Raw genomic sequence first — 26419 nt, forward strand, 5'->3', positions numbered from 1 at the left:
ACTCTGGAGGCTCAGATAAGTGGGAAAGGCAGGGAAAGGCGAACCAATGTGCCTGCATCCACTAAGTGGGAAAGGACAGGGAAAAGCAAGCTAATATGTCCACATCCACAGGGGCATGGGTAAGGCAGGGAAAGGGCTGACCTATGTGCCTTCAAAGTGAAGCTGCTATAGCCTCTAACACCCCAGCTAACAACTGGCAAGCCAGGAGCCACCCCCAGGCAGATTTTTGATGGAGCTCGAAGAAGCTGCAGCCACCCTGCTTGGGGAGATAGAGAATACTGAAGAGGCAGTGGAGCTAGCTGGCCATGAGGCACTGTGAAAAGTTGAGTGCTCTCTATCTCCCCCCGCTGGTTGATAAACACAACCCATACGTAATGGCTTCATCTGCTTGATGACAAGGAAATAGAGGTTTTGTATACAGAAATGCCTCCAGTGCAATGACACCGGTAAGCATCAAATAATCACAAACATCATCACAAGGCTGCAATACAACCTGTGCTTTAGGTTCAAGGTTTGGTTCCTACAAACAGAACGGCTGGCAAGGGTGGGAGTGACAAATTGTGTGGTGTTTGATAGCATATTACTGTGTCTATGATGCTGTACCTCACCAAGGGCATTGTAAGCTGGTTATGTAGTTAATAAATGTAAAAAATAAATACATGCGTTAAGAACATAAGTACTGTCATATTGGGACAGACTGAAAGTCAATCAAGCCAAGCATCCTGTTTCCAATAGTGGCCAATCCAAGTTACAAATACCTGGCAAGATCCCAAAACAGTACAATACATTTTATGCTGCTTATCCTAGAAGTTGTATGGATTGAAGTAATGCTGTCGGTTGAATATAGCATGGATAATTGTCTACATAGAAAGCTGCTTCCTACTCAACAGGATTATGAAAGTTTACAGGAAGTTAACTGTTTCCCCTTAACACTCCCTCACAGAGCCACATTAAATCCTGCAGTACAGAGTAGAAAAGTGTGGCTCAGTCAAGGCACAGCTGAGAGGGCGTGGTCAGGTAGCCAGATAAAAATTTAGCACAAGGAGACCAAAGAGGACAAGGGCAGTCCATATGCAAGCAGCAGAAGCTTAATTGAGGTAGGCCAATTTTACCTAGGGACCTTGAGAAATCCTAATCCTGGAGGCCACACACAGTTTTGGTTAGCCTTAAAGACAAAAATTAGTGCACACTGGGACTGTGGAGCCCAGGGCTGCAGGAAGATAGGAATAAAAAGTATCTTGGAATGCAGTTACAAAGTTTCATGTCTGTGAAGGGAAAAGGATATAATACATAACAACATAGTAACGTAGTAGATGACGGCAGAAAAAGACCTGCATGGTCCATCCAGTCTGCCCAACAAGATAAACTCATATGTGTATACCTTACCTTGATTTGTACCTGCCTTTTTCAGGGCACAGACCGTACAAGTCTGCCCAGCAGTATTTCCTGCCTCCCAACCACCAGTCCCGCCTCCCATCACCGGCTCTGGCACAGACCGTATAAGTCTGCCCTCCACTATCCTCGCCTCCCAACCACCAACCTCTCTTCCCCCACCTGCTCCGCCACCCAATTTTGGCTAAGCTTCTGAGGATCCATTCCTACTGCACAGGATTCCTTTATGCATATCCCACGCATGTTTGAATTCCGTTACCGTTTTCATCTCCACCACCTCCCGCGGTGTCTATGTCTGTTAAGGCTCACCCCCATACTTTCGCTTATGGCTCTACATGGTTAAGTGTCCTAGTGGCAACTATAGGCTATAGAAAAGAAAAAATTAAGAATAAACAAGCAAACCCACACAAAGCAAACCAAATATTTTACCTGGGGACTCCAAACAGTCACGTCATTGTCATACTGGTTGCGAAACTACAAGGAAAAAAAAGCAGAACGTAAGCATAAAAAAGCATGTACAGCTACAGAAATACTGTTTTTAAACAGTTTTTCCAGCTCATTTACATTAAAAACATAAAGAGGCATATTTTCAAAGCACTTAGCCTTCCCAAGTTCCATAGAAACCTATGGAACTTGGGAAGGCAAAGTGCTTTGAAAATATGCCTCAAAATGTCAATTGTGCTCTAAGGGAGATACAGATGCCTCCCTTTGCTTTGTAACTTCAGTAATTTTCAGACTATTTTGGGGGGGGGGGGGGGGGGGGGGTTTCAAATAGTATTTCCAGCGCTTAGTGGTTTTTCCAAAGTGTAAACAGGAGAGTCAAACAAATTTAAAACCTAAAATCCAGACTTGATGTTTTCCAAATGCCACCAACACTGTATAGTTCGACATAATTATCAAAGTATGAGGTTTTGAATACATTTTTAATGCTTCAGCAGTATGTATCAGCCATGTAAAAGATGGTAAAATTATGTCTTACCTGATAATTTTCTTTCCTTTAGTCAGAGCAGATGAATCCAGGAACTGGTGGATTGTATCCGTCCACCAGCAGGTGGAAATAGAGAAACACTGAAAACAGTGACACTGGACACCCATTTCGCTGTCTCCTCAGTATAGGTCAAATCCCAAAGCAGAGGAAAAGAAGCAAGAAAGGAATACTCTCCTCACAACAAGCGGCAACAGCCGAAAACTAAAAAAACATGAAACTAGAATAAACTACAACTCAACGGAAGTCAAGGGAGTCAAACTGATGATGAAAATGCACCATCTTCTGAGAAAGTCTTCTTCGTTCTTAGCTGAAAAGCCAGCAAGGGAAAATTAGGTTCTTACCTTGGTAATTTTCTTTCCTTTAGTCATAGCAGATGAAGCCATTACGTATGGGTTGTGTCCATCAACAAGCAGGGGGAGATAGAGAGCACTCAACTTTTCACAGTGCCTCATGGCCAGCCAGCTCCACTGCCTCTTCAGTATTTGAAGCTTCCAAAGCAGTATGGCAAACTGCAATGGGAATAACAAGAACTTTCCTCACAGCGAACGATGGCCCCTTAACAAGGGCATGAACTCAAAAGGAGGGAATGAACACATCCTCCTGGAGGGGATAAACTCGTCCTCCTTAATGTATAACTGGAGGGAATAAACTCATCCTCCAAAACATAAACTGGAGGGAATTTACTCATCCTCCTATAAGTGAACATGAATCCTGAAGACTGTTTTCCAACTTTCTCCCAAGGAAGGAACTTCAGGAAACAAGAACAGAACCTGAAACAGATTCACAGCATACACACAATCATACAGGGAGGGCTCATGGCTTCATCTGCTATGACTAAAGGAAAGAAAATTACCAAGGTAAGAACCTAATTTTCCCTTCCTTGTCATCAAGCAGATGAAGCCATTACGTATGGGATGTAACAAAGCAATCCCTATATAGGGTGGGAACAGGTCACACCACGCGCTAGCACTTGTGCTCCAAAACGTGCATCCCTCCTAGCAGCCACATCCAGCCTGTAATGTCGGGCAAAAGAGAGCGTAGAAGCCCATGTTGCTGCACTGCATATCTCTTGACGAGAGAGTGCTCCAGTTTCAGGCCAAGAGGAAGTAATCGCTCTGGTAGAATGCGCCTTAAAGGCTACAGGCGGAGACCGGCCAGCAAGCAGATAAGCTGAAAAGATAGTTTCTTTGAGCCAGCGGGCAATAGTGGCTTTAGAGGCTGGAGACCCTCTGCGAGGACCTGATAGCAAAACAAACAGATGATCATAGATCCTGAAAGAGATAGTAACTCGCAGATACTGCAGCAGAGTCCTGCGCACATCCAACAGGTGCAACTGCCCAAAAGATTCTGAAAACTTCTCATCATCAACCTTACAACGAAGGGAAGCCAACGCTGCCACTTGCACCCGCAGGGAATTAGAGGCCAAGCCTATTTGTACACCATCCTGCAAAAAAGTCCAGAATCGGCGAGACAGGAGCCCGCATGGGTGTGATCGCTTTTGAAGCACACCAAGACTCAAACTGGCGCCAAATCCTGGCATAAGCCAAGGAAGTGGAACGCTTGCGAGCCTGCAGGAGAGTGGAAATGACTGTGTTTGAATAGCCTTTGTCCCTCAATTGCGCCCTCTCAATCGCCAGGCCATAAGACCAAAGCGTCAGGCGTCCTCCATGGCTACCAGGCCCTGTGACAACAGGTTCGGTACCAGAGGTAAAGGAAGGGGAGCCTCCACTAGCATCTGTCTGAGGTCCGTATACCAAGGCCTCCTGGGCCAATACGGGGCGATGAGGACCACTTCTCCTGGGTGCAGCCGAATCCGCAGGAGCACGCGTCCTATCAAGGGCCACGGAGGGAACACATATAGTAGGCCCGGAGGCCAGGGCTGAGTCAAGACATCCAACCCTGCCGAGTGAGGATCTCTCCGTCTGCTGAAGAAGCACGGGACTTTGGCATTGGAACTTGTCGCCATAAGATCCATCAAGGGCTTGCCCCACTTGGCACATATCTGCAGGAATACATCGTCTGCTAGTTCCCATTCTGCTGGATCGATCTGATGCCTGCTTAGATAATCGACTTGCACGTTGCTCTGACCTGCAATGTGAGCTGCCAACAGAAACTGAAGATGCAGCTCGGCCCAGTGTTCTGCACTGAGTGCCGCCTTGTCGATTTATGTAGGCCACTGCTGTCGTGTTGTCCGACATCACTCTGACAGCCAAGCCTTCCAGGGTCACTTGAAAGGCCAGAAGCGCCTGAAACACCGCTTTCAACTCCAGGCGGTTGATGGACCACTCCGACTCCTCGGGTGTCCATAGACCCTGGGCATGCTTCCCCTTGCAATGTGCGCCCCAGCCCTTCAGGCTGGCATCTGTCACTACTAGACACCAATCGGGGAGCGCCAGCGGCATTCCTCGCCGCAGCATGCTGTCTGAGAACCACCACTCCATGCTGAGTCGGGCCGCAGGGAGCCAAGAAAATCTGCATTGATAATCCTGAGAAACTGGAGACCATCTTTGAAGTAGGGAATACTGTAGAGGTCTCAGGTGCGCTCTCGCCCAGGGCACCACTTCCAATGTGGCTATCATCGATCCCAGCAGCTGGATAATGTCCCAAGCTCGCGGGCGGGGCATCCTCAGGAGCAGACGGACCTGATTCTGAAGCTTGCACCGCCTTAGCTCGGGTAGGTATACATAGCCCGAGTCTGTGTCGAACCTGGCCCCCAAATATTCTAGAGATTGCGAGGGGGGTCAGGTGACTTTTGGCCATATTGACAACCCAGCCTAGAGATTGAAGTACTGAGACCTCTCTGGCTGTAGATGATAGCTCTCTGTTACAGAGTCTGCTCTGATGAGCCAGTCGTCTAGGTACGGGTAAACCCTGATACCTTCTCGCCTGAGCAAAGCAGCTACTACCAGCATTACCTTCGAAACGGTTCGGGGAGCTGTGGCGAGGCCAAAAGGCAAGGCCCGGAACTGGAAATGTTTTCCCAACACCGCAAACCTCAGAAACTTCTGGTGCGGGGGCCAAATTGGTATGTGCAAGTAAGCTTCTTTCAGGTCTAGAGACGTGAGAAACTCTCCTGGCTGTACCGCAGCAATGACGGAGCGCAGGGTTTCCATGTGAAAATGCCGCACTCTCAGGGACTTATTTAATTCTTTTAAGCCCAGAATAGGGCGAAAAGACCCTCCTTTTCGCGGCACCACAAAGTAGATGGAGTATCGGCCGTAGCTGTGTTCGGCGGGAGGTACCGGGGACACGGCCCCCTAACTGAATCAGACCTTGCAAAGTCTCCTCTACCGCCGCCCGTTTGGCGGCAGAACCGCATCGGGACTCCACAAACACGTCTCTTACTGGGGCGTTGAATTCTATTCTGTAGCCAAGGTCCAGAACCCACTGATCTGAGGAAATATTGGCCCACTCCTCGACAAAGAGGGAAAGACGTCCTCCGATGACAGGAAGCGAGGAGGGGGCCGGCGCACTATCATTGAGAGGGTTGCCCCTGAACTCCAGGCCTAGAGCCGGTGGCTGCGGAATGCTTGTCCGAGCAAAATGAATTCCTCTGCTGAAAAACAGGCACGAGAAGTGAACCCAGCAGAACGCCCCGGGTGGTACCTTCTAGCTTCACGGAAGCAAGGTCTATAAGAGGAGTGGACCGTCTGGCCCTTGGAGGAAGGCCTCGGTCTATCTTCGGGCAAGCGCTGGGGTTTAGGATCTCCCAGGCCTTTAACAATTTTTTTTTCCAACTCCTCACCAAATAGGAGAAGGCCTTGAAAGGGCAACTTCACCAACCTTTGCTTAGAGGCCATGTCCGCTGCCCAATGTCATAGCCAAAGAAGACGGCGAGTCGCCACTGCTACTGCCATTTGTTTAGCCGAAGCTCTGACAATATCATAAAGGGCATCAACCAAAAAGGACAAGGCCGACTCCAGCCGCGGAGCCATATCCGAGAAGGGCTCCGCTCCATCTCCGGGCTGTTCCACTGCCTGTTGCAACCACGCCAGGCAGGCTCTAGCAGCATAACAACTGCATGCAGACGCCCGAACAGTAAGACCTGCAATTTCAAAGGACCGTTTAAGTGCTGCTTCCAGCCTACGGTCTTGTATATCCTTCAGGGCAACTCCTCCTTCCACAGGGAGAGTAGTTCTCTTTGTCACCGCAGTGACTAGGGCATCTACTTTAGGCATTGCAAAGTGAGCCAAATGCTCCTCACGCAGAGGGTATAATTGCCCCATAGCCCTGGAAACTTTCAAAGGTCCCTCGGGGTCAGCCCACTGAGCGGAAATAAGCTCTTGGATGGAGTCATGCAAAGGAAAGGCTCGAGCAGGCTTTTTGGTACTAGCCATCCTAGGATTCACAGAGGAGGCCGTGCCACTGTCAGGCTCTTCAATAGAAAGGACCGGTAGGGCATCTGAAATAAGCGCTGGCAGCTCATCACGGGGGAAAATCCTCACCGCGGAGGGATCATCCAGATCCTGTGGTAATTCTGCACCTGACTCTGGCTCATCAGACCACGAAGGCCTGCCAGAACTCTCCGAATCCTCACAGCCCGACCACAGGGGGGAAAAAGGAGGTGCACCACAATCTGAAGGGGAATGAGCCCTTCTACGCTTTTCTTTATGCCAATTATCAGGGAAAATAGCCTCAGCGGGCAGTCCCAGGCCAGAATCCACCGGGGGGGGGGGGGGGGAAGAGACAATAGAAGGGGTCTCAGACGACCCTTGAGGGAGAGCTCTTTTCAGCATGTATGCTTTATGCAATAACAACACAAAATCAGGGGAGAAAAACTCGCCCTGGGCACCCAGATCCCGTCCAGGGCTAGCCGCTCCCTGAATAGCCTCAATTCGAGGTCCACCCCCGGGCTTTGGGCTCTCCATCTCTACGGAGGCCGCGCCATGCAGAGAATTCAAAATGGCGTCCACTGCCAGCTCTGAGCGGGAAGAATCATCGCTCACCATGTTCAGGCCGGCTCTTACACCTGTACAGCACGATTTACAGAGCCCCGCTGCTGATTTGCACTTGCCACACCGGGAACAGCGCTTTACATTCTCTGCAGCCATCGCCGATAACGGCGGGAAAATTCAAAATAGCGGTTTTGCGCCAAAAACGCCCCGATCGCGGGCCCACCCCGGAGGAGTTAGAAAACACTCTTACCTCACCGGACCGAGTATCACAGCTCCGGTCCCATAGAAGAATCAAAGGAAAACCTCCGTTCCATTTTTTTTTTAACGCTGTGAGGAAAGCAGAGGTAATAAGAACTCCGGAGGCTCAGATAAGTGGGAAAGGCAGGGAAAGGCGAACCAATGTGCCTGCATCCACCGAGTGGGAAAGGACAGGGAAAAGCAAGCTAATATGTCCACATCCACGGGGGCAGGGGTAAGGCAGGGAAAGGGCTGACCTATGTGCCTTCAAAGTGAAGCTGCTATAGCCTCTAACACCCCGGCTAACAACTGGCAAGCCAGGAGCCACCCCCAGGCAGATTTTTGATGGAGCTCAAAGAAGCTGCAGCCACCCTGCTTGGGGAGATAGAGAATACTGAAGAGGCAGTGGAGCTGGCTGGCCATGAGGCACTGTGAAAAGTTGAGTGCTCTCTATCTCCCCCTGCTGGTTGATGGACACAACCCATACGTAATGGCTTCATCTGCTTGATGACAAGGAAATGACAGCTATCAAGGCGAGATACCAGAAAAAAAAAACAGGGAGGGATCCTGAACTCAGCTGCTATGACTAAAAGAAAGAAAATCAGGTAAGACATAATTTTACCTTCCTTAGCATCAACAGCAGATGAATCCAGGAACTGGTGGGATGTACAAAAGCAATCCCTAAACAGGGTGGGAAGCTGCCGCTCCCCGAGAGAGCACAACCGTGCCAAACCAAGCACCCTTCCTCACCTATACATCAAATCTATAATGTTTCACAAACGAATGGCGAGAAGCCCAAGTAGCTGCCCGACAAATGTCCTCCAAGGAAAGCACTGCTGTTTCTGACCAGGAAGCAGCCTGAGCTCGAGTCGAATGGGATCTCAAATCTGGAAGAAAGGAAACCTTCAATAGATATGCAGAAAAAATAGCCTCTTTAAGCCAATGAGAAATCTTCGCTTTGGAAGCTGTGTAACTCTGTCTGGGACCAAAAAGTAGAACAGATTATCCGAGCACTGGAACTCATTGGTCATGTGCAAATACTGAAGTAATGAATGCCAGACATCTAAAAGATACAGATGAGAAAAGTAATCTGGAAAATCCATCCTATGAAAGGAAAGGAGGAAAAGAGAATGAAATGGAAGGCAGATACCACCTTAGGCAAGAAAGAAGGAACAGTTCTCAAGGTGACGCCAGATTCTGAAAACTGCAGAAAGGGTTCCCAACACGAAAGGGTTTGCAATTCCAAAACTCTTTGCGTCAATGAAATAGCCACGAGAAACAGAGTCTTCAAAGTGAGGTCATTATCTGAAGCAGAACGCAACGGTTCAAAAGAAGGACCCTGCAGTGCACTAAGAACCAAATTTAACTTCTATGATGGGCACAGGCGCCAAAAAGGAGGGCAGAGATGAAAAGAACCTCTCAAAAAAACGCACCACATCAGAATGGGCTGCTAAAGACGCACCAGCTAGACGGCCACGGAAACCAGCAAGAGCTCCAATTTGCACTTGGAGTTATAAGACAACCCCTTTTTAAGATCATCCTGCAAAAAGGCCAAAATCTAAGCAACCAACGCCTTAAAAGGATGGTCAGCACACCACACCTCATATGTGCGCCACACCCTGGCATAAGTTGAATTTGTAGAATGTTTGCGAGCGCAAAGCAAGGTGGCAATCGCAGAATCATTGTAACCTTTCTTTCTCAATCTAGCCCTCTCAAGAGCCAAGCTGCAAGACCAAAGCGGGAGATGTCCTCCATCTGCACCAGGCCTTGATGAAGAAGACCCGGAAAGGCCGGAAGCTGTAGCTCTACGAGAAGACACACTAGATCTGCATACGAAAGCTGGCGAGGCCAGTCTGGGGCTACCAGCACCAAGCGACCCTGATGAAGCCTGATTCGATGCAGCAGCCTTCCGATTAGGGGCCAAGGAGGGAAGACAGAGAAGACCGACCATCGGCCAAGGCTGCAACAGAGCCACGGAACCTGGCTACCATCTTCTGCTGAAGAACTTCGGCACTTTCGCGTTCTGCTTGGTCGCCATGAGATCCACGACTAGTGTGCCCCACCGCTGAAAATTAGGCTGAAGGCTACCAACGCCAGCTCCCACTCCACCGGATCCAGAAGATGATGACTGAGAAAGTCAGCTTACAGCTTACATGCTGCTCTGACCCGCAATGTGAGCTGTGGAAAGGCACAGAAGATGATTCTCCGCTCAAAGAAGCAGGTCATTCGCCTTGAAAGCCAAAGCTACACTCTTGAGTGCTTCCCTGGCGACTGACGTAAGCTACCGCCGAAGTGTTGTCCGACAGAACTCGAATCGCCTGACCCTCCAGAAGATCCTGAAACTTCCTGAGAGCTAGGCTGATTGATCGCAAATGATTGATGGAATATTTCGCCTCCATCTGAGACCATTGTCTCAGACAATGGGCTCCCCAGCCCGAGAGACTGGCATCATTAACCACAATCACCCATGGCGGAGATGCCAAGGGCATCCCCTTCTGAAGGTTGCTGGCACAGAGCCACCAGGCCTGCTCTCTCTCGCACTCGGAAGCCACACCAGCTGACAAATATAGTTGTGGGACACCAGAGACCAGCAACTCAACAAGGCGCATTGAAGAGGGCGCATGCGAGTCCTTGCCCATGGGACTACCTCCAATGTGACCATCATCAACCCCAGAACCTGCACATAATCCCAAGCCCGAGGAGAAAGTAGCAGACTGCGAATCTGCAAACAAAGTTTGAGCCTCTTGCACTCTGGGAGAAAGACCCATCCCCGAGCCATATCAAACAGAACTCCCAGATATTCCAACGTCTGAAAGGGAACTAAACGGCTCTTGGGAAAATTGATCACCCAACTGAGGGACTGCAGAAACTCAATTACTCAAGAAGTAGCTGCCAAACTTTCCTGAGCTGAATCCGCCTGAATCAGCCAATCGTCGAGATACGGATGAACCTTGATTCCCTCCTTCCGAAGGTAGGCCGTCGCCACCACCATCACCATGGAAAAGGTGCGGGGCACAGAACTGAAAATGACGACCCAAAATGGCAAAATGAATAAATCTTTGATAAGGGGCCCAAATGGGAATGTGCAAATAGACTTCCAGAGGTGAACTGATTGCACTGTCTCCATGTGGAAGTGACAAACTCAGAGATACTCGTTCACCTTCCTGAGGTCAAGAATAGGTCAGAAGGGTGCAAGGAATGACAAAAGTAAACTGAATAACGACTGGTGCACCATTCGGCCCGAGGAACAGGAACCACCCTGAGATCCAACAGCGCTTGCAGGGTAGTCCAGACAGCCTGCTTCCTGGATGCCGTGGCACAATGAGACTCAAAAAAAACGTCTGCAACGGGAAAAGCAAATTAACTTGTAGCCATCTTTTATTAAGATCCAAGACCCCACTGGTCTGAGGTTTTTGTGGTCCAGACCTCAGAAAACTGACCCCCCCTATGGAAACCACCAAGGAATGGACCTGCGCCCCATCATTGGGCAGGTCAGCCGGAAGCCTGAGCCCTGGTTGAAGTTCCCACCGATCGCTTGCCATTCTACTGGAATCTGGAATGCTGGAAGAAAGAATTACAGCCCGGACAATAACGGTGAACCTCATGAAAACGAGGTCTAGAAGAACCAGTTCTAGGCTTGTCTTCAGGAAGGTGCCGAGACTTAGAATCTCCCAAATCCTTAACTATCTTTTCTACGTCTTTGCTGAAAAGCAATTTTCCACAGAAGGAGAACCTCGGGAGATGGTGTTTAGAAGCCATTATCAGCAGCCCACTGACGCAGCCAAAGCAAACGGCATGCGGAAACTGCCAGAGCCATTTGCTTGGCCAAAACCCTGAGTAGATCATAGGTGAGAGCTGACTCCATCGGGGTGGTAGCCAAGGACCCCGGATTCAACTCCTGATCCTGCTCCAAACTCTGTTGAAACCAGGAAAGGCAAGCTCTGGCCACATAAGAACTACAAAATAGAAGCCTGAAGGGCTAATATGGCCATATCAAAAGGAACACTTAAGTGAAGCTTCCAGACGCCTGTCATGCATATCAAGGGCTACCCCCCCTCCCTTCCACCAGGACAGTGGTCTTCTTAGTGACCGCCGTCACCAAAGCGTCCACCTTAGGCAAGGAAAAAAAAAAAAAGTCTATAAAACAGCAGAAGACACCGGATAGAGACGAGTCATGGCCCTAGCCACCTTAAAGGAACCCTTGGGGTCAGACCACTGAGCTGAAATAAGTTCAAGAATTAGACTTGCATATCGAGAAAGCTCTAGAAGGTTTCCTTGTGCTAGCCATCTTAGGGTTAATCGAAGCCGCAGAAAGCTCCTCCGGATCAGAGATTTTAACTGCTGCCAATGCTACAGAGATGAGAGTAGGAAATTCTTCACGATGAAAGATGTACACCGCAGAGGGATCATACTGCTCCCCCAGCAGAGGCTCCCCCTCCTCAAAATCTTCAAGTTTAGAGGGCCTAGAAGATTCTTTAGACCCCAGTAACACAGAAGGAGGGGAAGAAACCAGTGCAAGGGACCCCCCCCATCAGGGAAAGTAGACAAACATCTGCACCTAGGAGCTAAGTCCTCCTGGCCCTAGCTAAGAGCAAAATCACCTTGAGGGGAAAGTGCCTCCCTGGCTTCAGAAGAAGTCTGAGGGAAAGGAGAAGCTCCAGCAGGCATGCCTTTCTTCAGCAAATATACCTGGTGGAGCAACAGAATAAAATTGGGGGAGAAATCAAATTCAGTTCCACCAGGATTAAACCCAGTAAAAAGGAGTCCCATGAGCTGCCCCAGCACTGCCCCCCCCCCTCCCGCCAAACAGGGAAGGAAGAGTCAGAGGAAACAAAAAGCGCAGGCTCTGAAGGCGCTTCAGAAACTGCCGCAGAACCGCGAGTTCAGCAACGCAGGAAGAATCACCCGTCGGCTCTACAGTGTCCACTGCCACCTCTGTGTGCCACACAGAGCCCCATTGCAGAGCGACAAGAGCCGCAGTGGGAACAACATTTAACCGCCTCCGTGGAACAGAAATTAATAATAGCGCCCACCAGCCCCGTCACCCCAACCACCAGGAAAGACGTACAAAGTACTCACCAGCGAGACCAGGACACTCAGAAGCGACAATCACTCTCTGTGGGAGCCCAAAAGGCGGTCCCAACCTCCCCGCAGCCTGATAAATGACTCAACAGGGGCAGCCGGCTCAAACAGAGCTCAAATAAATTCTCTGGTTCACACTCATCATTCAACAAAAGAAATGGATCTCTTTTTTTTTTTTTTTTGTAAATTAGCTGACAGCTGCAAAGGTTGTGAGGAGAGACAAGAGTCTATTTTCTCTTTATTTTTTTTGTTTTAAGCAGGAAAGAAGGGAGGCAACAGAGAGAGGGGGAGATGGGGTAGGACAGGGGACCTGCAGCACAAGTATGTCCTCAAAGCCAGCACCCTCAACCAGACGCCCCCACACAACTGGCCAAAGACCCCGGAGTTCCCCAAGAATTCAGGAGCTGGGAAGAATCCGTCCACCACCTGCTGGAGATAGAGATATACTGAAGAGACAGCTGGGCATCCAATGTCACTGTATCTCCACCTGCTGATAGGCGGATACAACCCACTAGTTCCTGGATTCATCTGCTGTTGATGCTAAGGAAGATACTATTTATTTTTATTTCACAGAATTGCAAAACATGATGATTCAGATACAATTAAAATAATAAAAGATGCCTGTATTAAACCTTTCTAGTACAAACATTGTGCCATGGTTCATGTGTCTGACCTGCCAAATACAAATGTTTGAAGGAGGATCCTAAAGGAGTAGCCTAGTGGTTAGTGCAGTGGACTGATCCTGGGGAACTGAGTTCGATTCCCACTGTAGCTCCTTGTGACTCTGGGCAAGTCACTTAACCCTCCATTGCCCCGGTACAAAATAAATACTTGAATATATGTAAACCGCTTTGAATGTAGTTGCAAAAACCTCAGAAAGCAGATATATCAAGTCCTATTTCCCTTTCCCTTACTAAGACTTGCTAAATAACATAAGGCTTAAAACAAAGTTTGAGCCAGTACCAAACCACATCATATCAAGAGTGCATGAAGCCTATCATGCTGTCTCCAACTGTGACCAGACTGAGTCACTTGGAAGCATCTGTTAGATGCCATATACATAAGAACATAGCAAAAGAGAGGGAACGAAGTACAAACTAAAGTCCAAACAAAAAAAACAGCACCATGGGCCTTTAAAAATGGAACACAGTTCTTTAATGAATAAGCCTTGTCAAGGTTTATTCATTAAAGAACTGTGTTCCATTTTTAAAGGCCCGTGGTGCTGTTTTTTTTGTATATACATAACAACCACCATACTGGGTCAGACCAATGGCCCATCTAGCCCAGTATCCTGCTTCCAACATTTTAAGTCTGCACTCAGAATTGGGAAATGGAGACATTTTAAGGCTATCAGGCTAAATATTTTACCTTTACAACATAATGCAGTGATCTTCAATGCAAAACCCATGGGCCACTGGCAAAAATCCGAGGACCCTGGTGCAGCCATCACTGTCCCATTTTTCCCCAGCTTTAGGTTTTCAACATTTTTATTGATGACAATCAGAATTAGACATATTCCATATCTGGCCTGAATAACATGGCCACAACATAACATATATAACAAAAACTAGTGTATAAGTCTTTCATCAACTTTGCTTTTTCCCCCTTTTCATCCCCCCTCCCACACCCTCCCCCCTCCCCTATCCCTCCCTCTCGTGCCCCAGGGCTTGGACTCTGATAGTCCTAGGGCACCCCCCCCTCCCCCCCTAGTGAAGCCATATATATCGTTTGGACGCTCTCTGGGACTCCTTTAGTATCCTCTTACCCCTTATTCAGAAGCAAGCTTCGCCCCTTAGGACTCAATGTCTGTAAATAGGGGCCCCAAATCTGTGTGAACCGCGCTAAGCTCTTCGGGGACCCCTTAGCCCCCCTGGCTTCCCAAGTAGCCAGCAAATGCACTTGGTTTCTCCAGTGCCAGTAGGCTGGCACCTCCGGTACAGTCCAGTATTGTAAGATGCTTTTCTGGGCCACCAAGCACAATTTACGGCTCAGGAGTCGAGCTGTCTTAGAGCACCTACCAAATGCCCCTTGCGTATTCAGCACAAAGTGTTCCCAGGATCCTATCACAGGGGTCCCCAATAGTTGAGTTAAGAATTTAGTAATCTCCCCCCAAAAAGCCTTCACTCCGGGACATGCCCAGAAGGCATGATATAATGTGTGTGGGTAGTGGCCGCACTTAATACATGTGGCCCCTTGCAGAAAATCTACATGAGCCAATTGTTGTCCCGACATATAGGCCCGTAGAACAACTCTAAACCCACTTTCCCGGAGCCTCTCGTCCTGGGTGATGGCTGGAATTCCCTGCAATGTGAGCCCCACATTCCATCCCGTTAATGTTGTCCCCGATTCCTGTTCCCATTTTTGCTTGATTTCTGCAAAGCTTTTAGGGGGCTTGCGTCTAATCAAAGCTCTATAGAGCGCTGACACTGACATTCCCGTGACTTCCATTTCCCCGAAAAAATCTTGTAGTTTACTTCCCAATCGTTGCCGTAGCAAGTCTGGATCTAATGCTGTAATGTAATGCTTCGCTTGGGCATACGCAAATCTAGCCCCCCAAGCCACCCCGATCCGAGATTGTAGTTCCTCATACCCTATTAAATTCCCCTCTTCACTTAATAGGTGTTCAATCTTGGTTATTCCCATCCGCTCCTACTCCATAAACGTTGGGTTATCTAGGCCTGGCAGGAAAGCTGGATTCCCCCTAAGGGTCAGCTGATCTGATGTCGAGGGACTCCCCCCCACTACCTGTATTAGTCCCTTCCATGCCTCTCGAATGGACTGTAGCATCACACTATTCCTCAGGCAAAGTGGGAGTTGCTTACGTGGAAGATGTAACAACGAAAAAAGTTCATATGGAGCAAAGAATTCCTTTTCCATGTCTATGGGAGTGTAAATGCAAGTTTGTGTGAACCAGTCCCCTAATTTCCCCAGCTTTAAGTCAACCCATAGCAGTAGGGCAGAGAACTAGTGTTTATTCTTGCTGTTGCACTCTTTTTCATCACAAAATTCTGTTCCCTCCCTTCTTGCCTTGGCTCAGGATATCACTGTGATATCCGGCACTTCAGAATTCATGCATTTTGTAGGCCATGCATAAGACTGCCATTGCCCTGAAACTATTCCTGCAGCTGATATGAAAGCCCTTCAGCTGCTGCAGCTTAAAGAAGAAGTGAAACCAAAGTTTGCACAAATCTCATTATTTCCCTTTTTGTTTCTCTCTTTAAGTAGATGGCAATGGTAACATTGTTTTTTTTCTTGGGTTTTTGATGCATGTTGGTTAGAGGTTTTGTTCATTCATCTATTTCAGGTGAGGATGGATGTGTTTCCAATGTATTAAATAGGAAAGCATTTTGTATTTAGCTGAACACATTGTATATAATCTCCCGAGGTATACTTGCAGTTTCTTATCATTGGGAATTCCCCTATATTGCTTGTCTTGCTTTGGTTGTCTGTTTTCACAAAAGTAATTAATAAGGATTTTTTGAAAGCCCCAGAATTCCAGAGAACATCACTGTTTATTATAGCATGCACAGTTCCGTATTGAGAGGGGTGGAAGTCAAAAGTGGAATACTGGTGATAGCTGGGGAAGAAAGAGAGAAAATGGCGGCACACGGTGATAGGGTTGGAGAGACTGGAGCTACAGGGTGGGTGGGTTTGACATAGAAACTAACAGCAAAGGGCAAGAGGGACTGAAAGACTGTTGAGGATATGTTGTCATTAACACACACCATTCAGCAGGGTTACCGAGACATTTGATTAGGGAGAACAGATGTGCTATACTTATAAGGTTGAAGAAAACCATTGAACAGCTCCACAAAAGGCTCAAACATACTAAGTAGACTTTAGATCCCAAAATGTAAACTGGGTAAATAAACCGGATAAATTACATAAAACAAAACAGTAATAAATGGAGTTTGTTAATATTTTCCTTGAAGTGCCTCAAAGATATGGTCTAGGTTTAGTTTTGTTCAACATGTTTATACATTACACAGTGGCAAGCAGTAAAGGTGTGTCTTTTTGAAGATTTATGTATTCATTCATTCATTCAATTATATCCCACCTATTTAGTATATTGTGAGGCTCATTTTCAAAGCACTTAGCCTCCCAAAGTTCCATAGAAACCTATGGAACTTAGCCTCCCAAAGTGCTTTGAAAATATGCCTCTGTGTCTTTTTATGATACTTAGATCTATTTATTATTTATGGCATTTGTACCCCACATTATCCCAAACAGGTTCGGGTTTAATATGGCTTACATCAAACTTTTAAAGCAACTTACAAAAACATTATAACAAAAACAGGTAAAAACATCCAAGCAGTAAGATGACTCATTTTGAAATGATAAAGGGGATGGAACAACTTCCCTATGAGGAAAGGCTGAAGCGGCTAGGGCTCTTCAGCTTGGAGAAAAGACTACTGAGGGGAGATATTATAGAGGTATATATAAAAAATAATGAGTGGAATGGGTAGACGTGAATCGCTCATTTACTCTTTCCAAATATACTAGGACTAGGGGGCACACAACGAAGATACAAAGCAGTAAATTTATAACAAACCGGAGAAAATATTTCTTCATTTAACGTGTAATTAAACCCTGGAATTCGTTGCCAGAGAATGTGGTAAAAGCAGTTAGCTTAGAGGGGTTTAAAAAAAGTTTGGATATCTTCCTAAAAGAAAAGTCTCTAAGCCATTAATAAGGACTTGGGGAAAATCCACTGCTTATTTCTAGGATACACAACTATAGATAGGAAGAGCACATTACTTCAACCATAATAAATTATTTGTAAAGGGACATCTCATAATGTCACACAGGTATATATCAAATCTTTGCAATTGTGACACTGTATAATCGACTGCCCCCAACCACCAGTAGTGCTCGCAATTTGCTCATAGTGCATTACCAATTAACATCTTTTTTTATAAAAAACAGTCCATGTATACCATTGTGCTCACATCAATTTCATTTTTTTAGGGATTTTTTTCACACTACTGTTACAACTCAGCCATTTCTAGGATAAGCAGCATAAAATGTATTGTACTGGTTTTGAGATCTTGCCAGGTACTTGTGACTTGGATTGGCCACTGTAAAAAAAAACAAAAAAAAAAAACAGGATACTGAGCTTGATGGACCTTCAGTATGTCCAAGTATGGCAATGCTTATGTTCTTATGAAATAACAAATTTAAAAAGGCATGGGATAAGCATGTGGGATCGCTTAGGAACAGGAAGAATTAGGGGTTAAGAGGATGGGCAGACTGGATGGGTATTATTGGCCTTTATCTGCCGTCATGTTACTACTTGAAATTTCGTAAATTAGAAACATATCAGAGTCACTTTGGTAGGGAATTCCATTTCCTAGTAGCTTGGTATGTGAAGCCTGCATCATGAATAGATCTGTAACAGATTTTTACAACTTAGAAAAAGGAGAAGGGTGTCAGGTCTCAAAGCAGCAACTGGGTTTGTGAGCCCTTGGGCCGCTGCCAAGGAGCGGCAGTGGCAGGCAAAACCACCCCAACCAGCACTGGGCTAACCACACACACACACACACACACAAAGCAGGGACTGCAGACAGGGATAAGCAAAGCAGGAACACACTGGACAAGAACACAGGACTGGAGCAAGGCTTCACCTGCACTTGACCACCATTCCCCAGGAGTTGAGCCCCTGGGTGCAGGCGGCCGCAGGACTTACCGGACTGGGCAGAACTGGATACCAGCAGGAAACACACAACAGAGTCAAGACTACAAGCTGCCAGGCAGCCACTAAGACAGAAACACAGACAGGAGGGAGTCAGGACTAAAAGCTGCCAAGCAGCCACTAATAAAGAACACAGACACAAGACAAGGAAATGCAGACCAGAAACAAGACTAGGAACTAAACAATAAAACCAAAGCTAACTACACACAAACAAGAACTCAGAATAAAACTGGACTAGGCAGAAGTGCAAAGAGCACACCCACATACCAGGGACCTTAGACGATGCAAAGACAAACATAGAAATTTCTAGGTGATTAATAAAGCCCATCAGCTGCTAAAGCTCAGCTGCAGCAATCACAAGGCAACTACAGGTGCTGTTCATGTACAAACAAGGAAAGCAATTCTGGCAGCCCGGAAGATCTGGACTGAACCGCGCTGAAGTCTGGAACGGGTGACAATAGACAGTCCACTGCAATCACCAGGTCTGGCCACCAGAGGGCGAGGTGAGCACAGACAAGGAAACAGTCACAAACGTGACAAAGGGACTCTCTCACGTTGGATGAGCATTACGTAAAGGTAATTCTAACCAGTATTGCATATAAGTTAAAAGACCAAATAAAATTTGATAATCAAGTATACATAGTTTAAAGGTAACTCTTGCATTTATTGGAAGCCAATGCTTTGGATTAAAAGAGGAGCTGACTTGGTGAATTGAGGGGCATTACATACAAGACGAGCTGCATTATTCTGAGCTGTTTGAAGTTTTTTGATGAGAGATCTGTAGGCCTGAGTAAACAGCACTACAGTAATCAAATCTGAGTAGCACTAAAGATTGAACTAAAAAGTGAAACAGCAGGTTAGAAAAGAAAGACCTCAGTCTTCTCAATCTCCAGAGAGAATTAAAGCCACTAGAAATCACCACAGAAACCTGAGGTTCATTGATAGGTATTGGTCGATAGTTATTCCCAAGATGTTCACGGTGGTAGAAAAGTGTACGACACATTATCAATAGTGAAGATTTTATTAGTCATTGGGTGAACAGAATTGGTTAGGATTAGGAACTTGGTTTTATCCTTATTCAGTGTTAATTTAAAACTGGCAGCCCGAGATTCCATCAGATCCAAGCCAGACTTAATTCTAGGCAAGATTTCAGCTAAGTTTTCTTTAAATGGTACGTAAACAGTGACATCTGCATAAATAAAGGTATTAAAGCTGTTTGATTCCAATAATCTACCTAGTGGGCCCATCATTATATTAAACAGAATAGGAGAAAGGGGGGAATCCTGGGACATCCCACACACACAAGAGAGCCAGGATGAAGAAATGTTACCAGATCAATTAACTTTACTTGATATTGTCTTGACTTTAAGAAACCATTGAACCATTGCAGGACTTCACCACAAATGCCAAACTCATCTAGATGCTGCAAAATGTGGATCAGATATATTTAATGTCTAAATTGACCGCTCTGCAGAAAGTCATTTTGGTATCCTTTTGGAGGGTTTGGACCCCTTATAGAGTTTGGAAGAGGATAACTTCTTGATTTGGGGGGGGGGGGGTTCTTTACTAGTTATGCCTGTTATTGGGTCCTTTATTTCCGCTGGGGTAGGGTGGGCGGGGGGGATACGGAGAGCTTTTCAATAATTCTTGATGTGGGGCAGTGCATTTTATCTGTATGTTGGTTGTCTGGGGTGGCTTGTATTGCCTGCCTTGACAGTCATGGTTTTGTATGTATCTTTTGCTGTTCCTGTTGCAGCTCTGTTTTATTTTTATTGGCAATTAAAAAAAAAAAAAAAAAGCAGCACTGGACATATCAAATTGTAAAATCAAAATGTTTTGCTCCAACTTAGGTCCATCCTGAAACTGGTTGTCAAAGTGGTAAGAACTGTCTTTGTACTATATGCAGGTCTAAACCCCCATTGAGAACTATGTAAGATATTATGAGTCAGAAGGTATTCCATGAGTTAACTGGACACCAGACTTTCCATCACCTTTATTAACAGTGATATGGAGGCCACCAGTCTGCAACTGGATAGTTCACTCGTGCTACACATGGGGTTCTTAGGAATGGGCGTGAGAATTATTTTGCCTTTAGAGAATAAGCCTTGAGACAACATAAAAGATAGGTTAGATATAAGATAGCTAACGAACAGGTCAGGTGCTAACTTCACTAAATAGGTAAGGCACACATCTAACAAGCATTGCGAAGATGAGTATTTGGAGAGAAAGAATGTAACTGAATCAAGAGATTGTAGAGAAAAGGATGACAAACCCTATCTGCAAGTGAACCTAGGGAAGAAATATTTGAAGAACTAAGTTGGTTGGCTAAGGTAATATTAGTACAATTTAGCTCATTTCTGGTTTTAATAAATTTTCTGCTCAAAATAACTTGCAAGTTGGTCTGCAGATAGGATAGGTACATTTATCGTGGCTACTAAATTAGTATTTCACATGGAATAAACTAAGGAGTAGAGCTCTCTAATGCTAATTTTGGGACCACCAATATGCTTTGCATTGTAAGAATTTTTAGCTTTAATTGCGTGCTTGTATTCCTTACATAGTTTTTTCCAGGACCACCAATTTTCTTCTGTTATAGACTTAGCCCAGATTCTTTCTTGTTGCCTGCATTTTCTCTTTGTCTCTGTAAACCAAGAGGATAGTTTTTTTGGTAGGCCTCTATTTCATTTTCTCAGGAGCTATTCTATCCAGTGTTGCCCTACTTATGTCATCCCAGAATTGAAAGAAATTAGAGAAAGAAGTTGACGATAACTGATCGAACAGTGTATTAGACCAAAATTCACTAGCACCAACTTTGCCCCTAGATGCACAGAGGGTTCTGTTATTTGCTGGTACGCTTACTGTTGTGTGTTCTTTCCAATTAAGTATCAAGATTAACTTTAAATGGTCAGACCAAGGAGCGGAAGACCACTCTGGATATCTGATCAAGAAGTTAGTACAATCAGTGAATCTGTATGCTAGGAGATTAAATTGGTGACCTTTGATATGAGATGGACCACCAGTGAAAAGGGAGAATTGCCAATGATCAACAAATTCTGTGAAACTCTTAGTGTGGGAATCATTTATGAGTCTAGATGAAGATTTATAATCACCTAGTAACAACACATTATCCGAGTAAACACAAGTGTTAGAAATGAATTCCATAATGTCATTTTCTGCATCATTCCAATTTCCTGGACGGTGGTAAAGTAAAATCAGACAAATATGCTTAGATGAAGAATCATCCATAATACCACAAGGAACAACTTCTAATTGTGGAGAAATTAACTCAGAGAAAAGAGTAAGCTTGAAGAAGGATTTATAAAGAACTGCTATGCCACCAACTCTTTTCTTAACTCTAGTAAGATGGAATATCTTATAACCAGGAAGGCATAAGTCATTAATGATGGGATTATCCCTAGAATGTATTAATGTATCAGTAATCAAGACAAAGCCAAACTGCTCATCTACAATCCAGTCATATATTACTTCAGATTTGTTTACCACCGATCTAGCATTAATGCAACCTATTGGTATAGGTAATAAATAAGAATCAAATACAGTTTGAGAGGGTGTGATTTTAATTAGATGACATTCACATTGAAGTGCTTTTAATTTATGGCTATTTTTATAATAGGCTGAATTGCGAAACTTGAAATAAAGATAAGTAGACCAACCAATTAAAGGCCAATGAAAGTGCTGCCTAGATATATAAATCACTGGGATAAAACAGTGTGTGTAACTTCAGACTCACCAAGCATGATAGGAGAAATGGAAGCCACCTAACTAAAAGAAATTCCATTTGGACTAGTAAGAATTGATTAAGAAGAGAAGTCTGATGGATTAAGATCCAAAGGACATTATGATAATAGAATCAAAGTTAGTTAAGCAAGTATTAAGAAAAGGAGAAAAGTTAATGACTTAAGTGATAGACTAACCAGACTAGAATACTATCCAGCTTATAATCAAAAGACAAAAACGCCTATATTGCGACCTAAATCGGGAGATAGGCGTTTATCTCCCAAAAACGAATAACGCGGTATAATCGAAAGCCGAACATGGACGTTTTCAACTGCACTCCATCGCGGAAGCGTACAAAGTTGACGGGGGCGTGTCGGAGGCGTGGTGAAGGCAGGACAGGGGCGTGGTTATCACCCGAACAGAGATGGGCGCCTTTCGCCGATAATTGAAAAAAAGTATGCGTTTGTAGCTAGAATTTAGGGCACTTTTCCTGGACCCTGTTTTTTCACGAATAAGGCCCCAAAAAGTGCCCTAAATGACCAGATTACCACCAGAGGGAATCGGGGATGACCTCCCCTGACTCCCCCAGTGGTCACTAACCCCCTCCCATCACAAAAAATGATGTTTCACAACTTTTTATTTTCACCCTCAAATGTCATACCCACCTCCCTGGCAACAGTATGCAGGTCCCTGGAGCAGTTGTTAGGGGGTGCAGTGGACTTCAGGCAGGTGGACCCAGGCCCATCCCCCCCTACCTGTTACAATTGTGCTGCTTAATGCTTAGTCGTCCAACCCCCCCCCCCCAAACCCACTGTACCCACATGTAGGTGCCCCCCTTCACCCCTTAGGGCTATAGTAATGGTGTAGACTTGTGGGCGGTGGGTTTTGAGGGGGATTTGGGGGGCTCAACACACAAGGGAAGGGTGCTATGCAGCTGGGAGCTCTTTTACCTTTTTTTTTGTTTTTGTAAAAGTGCCCCCTAGGGTGCCCGGTTGGTGTCCTGGCATGTGAGGGGGACCAGTGCACTACAACTCCTGGCCCCTCCCACGAACAAATGCCTTGGATTTATTCGTTTTTGAGCTGGGCGCTTTCATTTTCCATCATCACTGAAAAACAAAAACGCCCAGCTCACAAATTGTCGAATAAAACATGGACGTCTATTTTTTTCGAAAATACGGTTCGGTCCGCCCCTTCACGGACCCGTTCTCGGAGATAAACGCCCATGGAGATAGACGTTTTCATTCAATTATGCCCCTCTATGTTTGCTATATGTTTTGTACATGCTATGTCTGTTCCTATGCATTGTGCTTAAAAAGGGGAAAAAAAAAACATAATGCAATGTTGAAGGACACAAAATGAATAGATGAAAAGGATACACAATCGAGTACGTTCCAAAGCAGCAGACAGCAAGTTAGATAATATTATGCTTCATGTTGAATTCTTTTTGTTAAGTATTAAACAAGAGATGCTTAATTAGGTGGAAAAATTAAGGAAAACAACATATTATCCTACCAACTAGGCATAACGCCCATACGCCACCAAGGAGCCAAACGAAGGCAGCACACACAGTTGTAAAACTCCTGTACTCAATAGTAAAGACAGCTGGTAAGCTGTCCAGCACTGATCAAGCAGGCAGTTCCTCTGGTGCTGCCTTCCCAAATGCTCACAGTGGGCGGAGCCAGCTGGAACTCACAGGAAAGTAAAGGCTGCACTGCATATTAAACGATGAATCAGAACACAGGGGCAACAGAGAGTACAAAAATGTAAGAAATTACTCAAAGCTTGAGACATGATCAAGAGCTTGGAGAATAAGATTAATGAAAAATGTGAAATCATGCATTTGGCATGTAGAAACCCAGTGAAGCACAGTACACGTATGGGATGGCTAGGGATGACGAGGAACAAAAAAAAAAAAAAAAAAAAGGAGAGGAGCCTGGGAATAACGACAACAAAGCTCTGGTGACAATTACAGGAATGCTAATAGCCGATTTAATGTTTAACTGATTACTACTTGAAATTGACCTGAACTTGTAACTCACCTTGAAATCAGTTTTGGAAAGGTAACTAAATCAAAGCTATGTGTCTGTCCTCTGTTTAAACTTTTTCCACATCTTTTTTAATTGGAAGGATAATACTTCTCCCAAAGGAAGTAGAACAGACAAAACAGCATCACCATTCAAAGTAGTATGCAACATGAACAAAGGACTTTTAGTTATAGGGAAAGTAATAGAAGGCCTGTGTTACCAGGAAGAAAATAAAATGTGCAGCCAAGATGACAACCCTACTTGTCATCATACTCTGCTTGTATTTTTTATTAGAAAGGTGGAGGGGGGGGGGAGGTAAGACCAGACATTAATATAATGTTTTTCTTAATTCTTTACAATGGCTACAATTTTTTAGAGCATGGAGAGGGTATCCAAAAGCCCACAAGCGGGAGTAGCCAAAGAAGCGTAACGAGACTTCAAGAGTGGGGGCGTCACAACTATACTTTAGCAATCAGACGCGCGACACAGTCTGTTTTGTCAAAAAAACGCCTGCGTAAGGGGCCTAATGGCGGTATATGAATCCAACGATATCAATCATCCAATGAAAAGGAACAATCTTGTCTTGAAAAAGACAAATCTGCTTCAGACCTACTTGAAGCCGCTCCTTCTGCAGCATGCCATGTCTAAGAGTCAAGTGGCTTCCTGAACAGTCCCCTGACGCAGGCGTTTTATTGCAGAAGCACAGACCTCATCGGATTTGATTGATAAAAGTATAGTTGTGATGCCCCCAGTCTTGAAGGCTCCTTGTACTTCTTTGGCTACTAAACAGAATTTTTTTAATAAATGCATATGTATAGTAATGCTATAAAGCACTAGACACTTGCAGAATCTCTTGTGGCACAGACAGGAAGGCACTATAGCACTTGCATCTCAGCAGAATACCGCTAGTGAGAAAACTGGGTTAGCAAAGAAAATACGATTAATAATGAGGACAAAAACGCCAAGTACAAATATAGCTTCCTAGCATTTTAGGATTACATGTTTTATGACGCATGGCAGCGAGTAGTTTCAGTTTTGGCTTAGTTATCTCAAGAGCAGAATCGAATGGTGAAAAATATACTACAAACGGTAATCGTTTAAGACACTTCAGAAGGGAGATGAACATTTACTAATCCCAGCCCTCCTGGATGTGTTCATAACAAAATGAGGACTATCCCTGCACTTAAAGACAAACTGAAAGCATGCAGGCCGAGCCCTGCCGAGCGCAGGAATTTTTTTTTTTTGTTTGGGGGGGGGGGGGGGGAGAGGAGTGAAACTCGGCCTAGTCTCCTCTACTCTCCTTCACGTGTAATGCGATACCCCTCCGTGGAAGCCGGGCAGTTCCTCAACACAGGCCCAGGCGGGTAGGAGAACTAGGATTAAAACTCCTAGTTCTCCTACCGGTGCCACGGTTTTCCCTAGCACCATTCATTCATTTGCACACCCGCTCGACACCCCTGCCCCCCTCCCCTAGTGTACCAATGGCTTTTTCTAGCACCATGCAACTACATTTTCCGGGGATAAGGATAGGAGAGTTTCTCCTCTACTGAGGCCGCTCCTAGGATGGACGGAGAATGCTTACTCACTGCCCATCCCCCCGCTCCCAATCACCCTGTTCCCAGCCTCTGCCGAGGGAGGCTGAGGGCACCGCGAGGAGATCAGCCACCGGGCCAGGGTCTGCTGTTGCGACGGAGGACACAGCGCTTCCTTACCATGGTGCCCCACGCCACCGCGCGCGACTGCCACTCCGCAAGAACCGAAGGTAGGAGAAGTGTGCTCGGGAATCCACGCGTTATGTCTCTAAAGCCTCAAGCAGAGAAAAGCAGCCGAGCGCGGAGTGAGTGATCGCTTCTGGCTGCGGTAGGCGGGGCCCAGTGAACTGCTTTCGCTTTCAGAGTATGGCTGCAGATGACCTTGATTTAATTCTGATGTGCTGCTGATAGTACTGGATTGCTTTCCCTCTTTGAGCACGCACGGGACAACTGCTTGCAGGACGTCTGAACTTTTTGAAAAGTAGTATTATCAATAGACTTACTTTGTCGCTGGGGGAAGGGGGTCATCGGATCCTGGGGGGGTTGCTTCATTGGGGCTTAGGGTTTGCCGCGGCCAGCAAGCCAATCTTCGGCACGCTGGTCACCGATCATTGGGGATGAATAGGTTTAACATGCATTTGCATGCTATTTGTGCTAAGAGCACTGTTTTGCATGCATTTGCATGCTAGTTGTGTTCAGAGCCCGCGAGCGCGTTGCTTCACGTGCTCAGGGGCTCTGATCATGGGGTGTTAGCAGGCGCTAACAGCCTCTAGCGCCTGCATTTGCTTCTGATCTTCGGGGCATCAGTTAGGTGCAGGCATTTACACCAGGTTCTAGTT

General features: G+C 45.8%; 1 protein-coding gene across 1 annotated transcript in view; it reads right to left on the reverse strand.

Moving 5' to 3' along the window:
* PSMA1 (proteasome subunit alpha 1) overlaps positions 1 to 25899 on the reverse strand; it is a 123236-nt gene extending 97337 nt beyond the window's left edge. The window contains exons 1-2 of the mRNA XM_030201041.1: positions 25761 to 25899; positions 1822 to 1866 (exon numbers count right to left, since the gene is read on the reverse strand). Of these exons, the coding sequence (XP_030056901.1) occupies positions 1822 to 1866; positions 25761 to 25763 (48 nt within the window). The 5' untranslated portion in view covers positions 25764 to 25899. The remainder of the gene's footprint in view (positions 1 to 1821; positions 1867 to 25760) is intronic.
* Positions 25900 to 26419: the final 520 nt, after the last annotated feature.

Source organism: Microcaecilia unicolor, chromosome 4 (assembly GCF_901765095.1).
Source record: "Microcaecilia unicolor chromosome 4, aMicUni1.1, whole genome shotgun sequence".
Classification (NCBI taxonomy): Eukaryota; Metazoa; Chordata; class Amphibia; order Gymnophiona; family Siphonopidae; genus Microcaecilia; species Microcaecilia unicolor.